The following is a 7897-nucleotide window of genomic DNA, read 5'->3' as shown; positions in this document are numbered from 1 at the left end:
ATGAACTATACTGTTACTGAAAAAGAGTTGATTGCAGTGATGTGGGCGTTTGACAAGTTCAGATCCTATCTAGTGGGAACCAAAGTCATCGTCTACACAGATCACTCATCTATAAGGTATTTAATTGAAAAGAGAGACACCAAGCCAAGGCTGATTCGATGAATTCTCCTCTTGCAAGAATTTGAGTTAGAGATCCGAGATAAAAAAGGAACAGAGAATCAAGTGGTTGATCACTTGTCTAGATTAGAAAATCGGAACCATGTAGCTGAGGGGGGTTCGATCAAGGAAACCTTTCCAAATGAGCAATTATTGGTCGTTACCTCGAGTGCAGTCCCGTGGTATGCGGACTACGTGAATGTTATTGCAAGTGGGGTGATGCCACCATAATTTACACCCGATAACAGAAGAAGATTTCTACATGATGTAAGGCTCTACTTATGAGATGAGCCATTCCTATATAAGTAGTGCGCAGATCAGTTGGTACGAATGTGTGTAGGAGATAAATACAATATCGCATGACTGTCACGCTTCTCCATATGGAGGTCATCACGGTAGGGATATAACCACCCAAAAAGTGATGCAATCGGGTTTCTATTGGCCAAAATTGTTTAAGTATGCACATACCTTTGTTAAAAAGTGTGACAGGTGCCAAAGAACCGGAACAATCATGAAGAAGCATGAGATGCCTTTGAAAAATATTCTGGCAGTGGAGATCTTTGATGTTTGGGGGATAGATTTCATAGGACCGTTCCCATACTCTAATGGTTACAGATACATCTTGCTGGCGGTCAACTATGTGTCTTCATGGGTGGAGGCCATTGATTTTCCTACTAATGACGCAAAAGTAGTGGTAAACTTTGTAAAAAAAGCACATCTTTACATGCTTGGGACTCCAAGGTTGCTAGTAAGTGACAGAGGAACTCACTTCTATAACAAGTTGTTGAATAACGTTCTAGCAAAGTATGGATTTAAGAAAAAAGGTTGCCACCGCCTATCATCCCCAAACGAGTGGTCAAGTGGAAGTGTCAAACAGAGAGGTGAAGCAAATTCTGGAGAAAACGGTAAGTGGAAATAGGAAGGACTAGGCCGGAAAGTTTGACGACGCATTATGGGCGTATTGAACTGCATACAAGACCCCCATTAGAACATCTCTGTATAAGTTGGTTTATGGGAAGACGTGCCACTTGCCCGTCGAGCTTGAACACAAAGCCTATTGGACCATTAAAAAGTTAAATATAGATATGGACTTAGCTGGCAAGAAGAGGTTGTTACAGCTCAACAATCTTGATGTTTCGATTGCGCACATACAAAAATGCCAAATTATATAAATAAAAGACCAAGGGGTGGCATGATAAGCACATCCAACATCGCGAGTTTGAGCCGGGTCAAGAAGTTCTCCAGTTTAATTCGAGGTTGAAGCTTTTCCCCGGAAAGCTTAAGTCTCGATGGGCGGGTCCTCTTGTAGTGGTTAGTGTGAAGCCTCATGGAGTGGTGAAATTGTGTGATACGAGTTCAAGTGGCACATTCTTAGTAAATGGGTAGAGATTAAAACACTATTGAGGTGGTGGCATTGCACGTCATAAGACCTCGGTGGACTTGGCCGATCCTTGAAAGATGTGTTGCGTCGTGTCGCGACATTAAATCAGATGCTTGTTGGGAGGCAACCCAATTTTTAATGCTTTCGTAGCTTAGCTTTTTGTGTTTTTAGTCAGAGTAGACTAGAATTTTTGTTTTCTTTGTAATTATAGAAATCATAGGTAGGAATGGTGTGGGGTGTGTACAATGGATGTATTAAGTGCTTGGGTAGGGGGATGCAATATTTAAAAAATAATTCGGCGAAATAACGCCCAGGCAGTGCCTCACACTGCCTGGGTCGCACTCCAGAAACATCACCGCCCCCAGTGCCAGGCTTAGCGCGGCGCTCTGGGCTGGGGGTCACCAGGTAAGTAATTTTTTTTATGTTTTGTTTTTCTCTGTTTTCTTTAGTTAAAAAAAAACCTAACCCATATAACCCAACCCAACTATCCATATACACTCACATAACAACCCACACCCAATAACCAAACCCACCCCCCATCAAATTAAACAAATGCCTCTAACCCCAAAACCTCACTCTCTCTCCCCGCTATTCCCACATGATCCCTCTGCTCGCTTCGCTTCTTCTCTTTTCTCTCTCTCTATCTCTCTCTCTCTCTCTCTCTCTCAAATTCTCCATTGTTTCTTGTGTGTTCTCTTCTCAAACTCAAAGGTATGTGTCTTACTCTCCTTTTTCTCTTGTATTTTGTGAATTTTGTTTGTTTGTGTTGTAATGCTCCATCCTTATCAAACGACCCCCACTCCCTTAGGTATCTTTTACATGTTTTGTTGCTACAGTGGGTGGACCTAATGTGCACTAAATTGGTTGCAAAATTGGTTGTGAAGTTGTATATGAAGTAGTAAACTACAATTCCCTCTACTTCATTTAAAATTAGGTGTCACGACCCAAAACTCACTCTAGGTCGTGATGGCGCCCAACGTCGCCGTTAGGCAAGCTAACAGTGAACTACCAACATAATTATGAACTTTATTATTCTCGAAATCGTGAATTTTATTAGATAAAGAAATCAACGCATAAAAATCATGGAAATTTAAAATTTTAACAGAATAGATAATAAAAGTGTGTAAATGCTAAGCAAAATAACAAACAACTTCTAGAACATCCCAAAATCCAGTATTACAAGTGCATGCGCATTTACTAAGGAGTACAATAATAATACAACATCTGTCTGGCATGTAAATAAGACAAGATAGAATAAATGGTACGATGGAGACTCTGTGGACTGCGATATGTAGCCTGGAATGCAACTCACCATAAAGTTTCCTCAACAGTTATGCCTACGAACCAAGATGACAACCAATTGAACCTGCCAGATCCTGCACATTTAGTGCAGAAGTGTAGTATGAGTATATAAATCAACGTGTACCTAGTAAGTATCTAGCCTAACCCCGAAGAAATAGTGACGAGGGGTCGACATCGACACTTACTAGAGGTCCAATAAAGCAATATAATAAATCATAAGCAGGTATGAAGCACACAACAATAATGGGGTAAATCTGTAAGTTACATAATCTTCCAAAAATTTCTTTTAAAGGGTATGATTTTCTCAGTCTTGTATTCTATCTCAACGGCTCAGATATGTCAAGTGCCAGTATCACACGAATAAGGAATACCATATAAAAGGCTAGGCATTAGTGGAAGGATAATCTCGTGAACATTCGGATTGCCAGCGATATAACGCACGATTATGCCGAGATTGTTTGGCCCGATCCAGAATACTGTGTACACTGTCGAGGGACGAGCATCACGAACCATAGATGCATCTATTATACTGACGAGGCGTTCGGCCCGCTCCACAAGAAACGAAGAAACTTATCAAAATACGAGTTACATGCTTACAACACAGATACATGTGCATAATAATAAATATATCGCTTTACGTTTATCAAATATCTTGGCAACAACTCAAGGTGATAAAGCTCGGCCTAATATATTTATATGTTTCTAAATCAATTTCAGTTATAATTTCAATTAACTAAGCTAGCAAAATGAGTCCAAACAATTCAAATATTACATGATAAAGTCCTAAGTCTACCCGGACATAAACATGCTTTAGCTACGTACGGACTCTAGTCACCTCGTGCGCACGTAGCACATAACAATTACATCACCTAGGGGGTAGTTTCCTCCTCACAAGGTTAGACATGAGACTTACCTCGCTCCGAAGTTTCATAACCGGCTCCAACGCCTCTCTAACACATCAACAACAAGCCAAACGTTTCGAAACTAGTCTAACAACGTGAAAATCAATCAAAATAATACTCCGATGCTTATAATTAATCAATTTATAACAATTTCAAACTTCGCTCGAAAATTCAATAAAGTCAACCCTCAGGCCCACGTGCCCGGATTCCGAAAATTATTGAAAATAAATATTACCCATAACTCATATGGTCTATATCCAGAAAATTATCCAATTTCATCCATGAATCGACCCTCAAATCAAGGAGTTACCATTTCTCAACTTTGGGGCTCAAAATCTCAATTTTTACAATCCAAACATGGATAAAAATAATAACCAACGTAAATAATCATGGAGAAACATAAAAAAAAAGGTCATATATTTACCCCCTTGTTGATACGAGAACAACACCGCGAAAATCACCTCAAACAGAGCTCTCGAACTCAAGATATGCCCAAAATACTAAAATTCTCGGTTTAAAACACTACCTAGATGATTTTTCTTCATCGCCTTCGCGGGAGACCTTCGCGTTCGCGAAGAGCATTTTTTTGCGTTGACCGGTCAACGCAGAAATCCTTCTTCACGTTCGCGGAACCTCTCTCGCGTTCACGAAGAACAAAACTTCACATCAGAAACCCACAGATTTGTCCGACACGGAAATAGGCATAACTCTCTCATACCACATTGGAATTCGACGATTCTTGTTGCTATGGCTCCGTAATTACGATATGGATATAATGGTTCAATACAATCACAAATAAAAGGCATTTTTATCAATATAGTTCCCTTTATGCCCAAAGAAACAACGCTGAAACATCAAATAAGAGCGCGACACAACCCAAACACCTTTGAAGCACACCCGAGGCCCCTAGGACCCCGTCCAATTACACAAACCAGTCCCAAAAAATAATACGACCTGATTCATCGGAACCTTTTTTAAATTTCCAAACATTCAAACTTTGACGAATGCGTCCGATTCATTCTTAAACATTCCGGAAAGACTCCAAACTTTAGGCACAAGCCACAAATCACGATACGAACCTATTCCAAGGTTCAAAACCTCAAACGGACATCGATAACACCAAAGTCTACTTCAAATCAAACTTAAGAAATTCTAAATCCTTCAAAATGTCAACTTTTTATATTAAGCGCCGAAATACTTCCGGACCACACGATACTCAACCCGAACATACGCCAAAGTCCGAAATCATCATGCGAACCTATTGGAACTTTCAAATCCCGATTCCGAGATCGTTTACTCAAAAGTCAAACCTTAGTCCATTCTTCCAACTTAAAGTTCCGAAAATAGAATTTTCCTCCCGAATCAATTCCGAACTTCCCAAAATCCAATTCCGACCACACGTACAGATCGTCATACATGAAGTAAATCTACTCGAGGCCTCAAACCGCCGAACGAAGCGCTAGATCTCAAAACGACCGGTCGGGTGGTGCTATTCTCCCCCACTTAGACATAAATTCGTCCTCGAACGTGCCAAGAACTGTTCCAGTGTTGTCTAAAATCACTTCTTAACACCTCGTGCACCTACCTATGCCACCACAACCTAGTTGAGCACATTACCTCGAGCCAGACTGAAGATCCTCCCTTTTATTTAGTCAATAAGCCTTAGAACCAAATTCTAACCTTCGAATTTCTCTACAAGACCTGATTCTAACATTCAAACACCGTATCAATCAGTACACACTGTACCAAAACATGATCATGCACATATTATGAAATCACACCATGCACCACATAAGTCGGTTGCCCATAATAACATTCTCCGACCACAATAACTAGAATTTCACGAATCTGATGCCCGCAATATACCTCATTCTGAACTGATAACGATATTTGCTCTTTAATATACCTTATATAAATCTGATTGCACTGATTTCAGGTCCAATAATCTCGTCTCGACCAGTACAAGTTGTTCAGGCAATAAGCCACCTCAAACATTGACCAAGATCTCATATGACGCCGTCAATGCGCCGACAAGCCACAACGTGAATACGGCGCATAAGGATGAACGAACTATGGAAAAGCACTACCCAGCTCGCGTAACGAATAAAACGGTCGAACATATCCTATGAACCCTTCTCAGAGAATAAGAAACAAAATACACAAGAATAGATATAAGAAACCGTACTCAACATCTCACTGTTGCGGAATGCAACCCGATCGACACATGATACCGTTGCGGCGTGCAACCCGATCTAAACAACATACCCGTGGTGACGTGCCACCCGATCCACACATAACAATAAATAAGGAAATACCCATCAAGCCATAATGCTTACACCTACGAAATACCTGAATATCGACCACAAGCACGTCAAGTGCAAAAATACAACCCTGGGGAGACAGATATCGCCATATGCTACAAAACTCAATCAGGACTATAGTGCAATAAACGACCTGCATCTCAAGAGCCATCCTACTCATATAATACCACAAGCTACACGGGACCACATTGCTTGTGCGAATAATCAAGCCGTCTCACAACCCACATGGCATAATAAAGTATTACATGGAATAACTGACGATGGGAATAACATCCAATGCCCGAAGACTCCTCCATAAGCAACGCTATGCTGAATGAACACTTTCGGCCTGATGTAGAGCATACATTCACATTAAACCAATCAATGAACCCCAAGAAGATTCCGATCATCCTATACTGGGCTAAAAACCTTTCAAGGATCCACAATGGCCCAATTCATGACACACACGAGCAACCGTCCCAATCTGGAACAAACTCCCACAGTTCACAACAAAAGGGATAGAGCGCCTCCGAGGCATAAACTCTCACATTAACGATGGTGCCATAATCTCCATGCTTGGTTTCAATCTTTAACAATCAAGTGACTAACATGTCACACATATACATATTTCCTCGTGTGATACGCTCCCACAACCTTTTGCACTAGGTAGCAAAGTCTGCACCTCCATACCACCAACAATGTTAATGGCATAAAGCAAATCGAGAATTCGCAAATCAGTACACAAAGCCTCTTACGCAGGACACCGTTCTCGGGTGACACTAAAGAAAAATACCAGCTTACTCTGAACATCTGAATTCTTTCCTGCTCATCCGAGCTCGTGACATTATTGTCAACACCGAACCACAACCTTGGTCCTTAACTTCAAATTCCCATGCCGCTCACTATACCTATCATGCCGCTACGTGAGAGTACAAGAATTTCATCATAACTCCTGAACGACCAATAGAATAAACATTTCATCGTCTAGAACCCCTTTCACTCAACACATTAAAGATGAACGATGACAACACACAACTGAATTGCCATAACCGCAGAAAATACAAACCTCAAGTTGTGGTCTAAACCACCATAACTCTTTCGGGATCCATCTACACATAACATGCCATTATAATCAAATACCTCCAAATCAATAAAATTACGGCGACTGTCAAGCCCGCACGTACCGCCACAATTCACCTGTATAACATTAACAGGCAGAAGGAACTGATCATTGCCTCAATCACGCTGATTCAAACCATTACTAACCAACCCAACTTCTTCTAATTTACTCTTGACTTGCCTTAAAAATAATAATAGCTCCATTTAAAACATAACGTAACCCAATAACACTCATCTCGAGTGATCCAATTCACGAGACCATCGTATCAATACCCATGAACCATCTCATACCCTCCTTATGCGCACAATAACACCTCCAACTGGTACACTCATCCTGAAAGATCCTCTACTAATCCGAAGTTGTTTGCTCCCATTTCTCCAATACTGCACCGCATACCCGATGATAACATAGAACACTCCAAGTCCCTTTCACAACCCACTGCAAAAACTCGATCCTTAACCACACAACGGACCCGAAATCCTTAGGCATTGCACTTTAATTCTTGAACTCACTAGAACCGTTGTTGAGAGTCACCCACTCTGGTCTGGTCACAAATATAATCAAATTCCAACGCTCTGTTAACACATGAACACTCTCAAAGAAGCAACCGGATGAATCACATCCACCAGAATCATAAACTCTAAGTCTTCCCAAAACCTGCACATGAATAGATAAGGCGAAATATAGCACACATTCATCAAGTTCTTTGCTCGAATTACCCCTGATGTTTTCTTTT

General features: G+C 40.9%; 1 protein-coding gene across 1 annotated transcript; it reads left to right on the top strand.

Annotated features, from left to right (window-relative positions):
- LOC117273214 (uncharacterized) lies at positions 1-1075 on the top strand. Its single transcript, XM_070193781.1, has 2 exons — positions 1-116; positions 646-1075. Exons 1-2 carry the CDS (start codon positions 1-3, stop codon positions 1073-1075), a joined length of 546 nt encoding a protein of 181 aa, XP_070049882.1.
- Positions 1076-7897: the final 6822 nt, after the last annotated feature.

This window comes from Nicotiana tomentosiformis, chromosome 1, assembly GCF_000390325.3.
Source record: "Nicotiana tomentosiformis chromosome 1, ASM39032v3, whole genome shotgun sequence".
NCBI lineage: Eukaryota > Viridiplantae > Streptophyta > Magnoliopsida > Solanales > Solanaceae > Nicotiana > Nicotiana tomentosiformis.
The sequence above is the reverse complement of the archived record's forward strand: the minus strand, read 5'-3'. Positions and strand labels throughout refer to the sequence as shown.

Bases quoted from the DNA above. Each gene is read 5' to 3' on its own strand.
- LOC117273214 (XM_070193781.1), top strand. From the start codon at position 1: ATGAACTATACTGTTACTGAAAAAGAGTTGATTGCAGTGATGTGGGCG. The intron at 117-645 runs GTATTTAATTGA...AAAGTGTGACAG, and splicing joins ACAGATCACTCATCTATAAG to GTGCCAAAGAACCGGAACAA.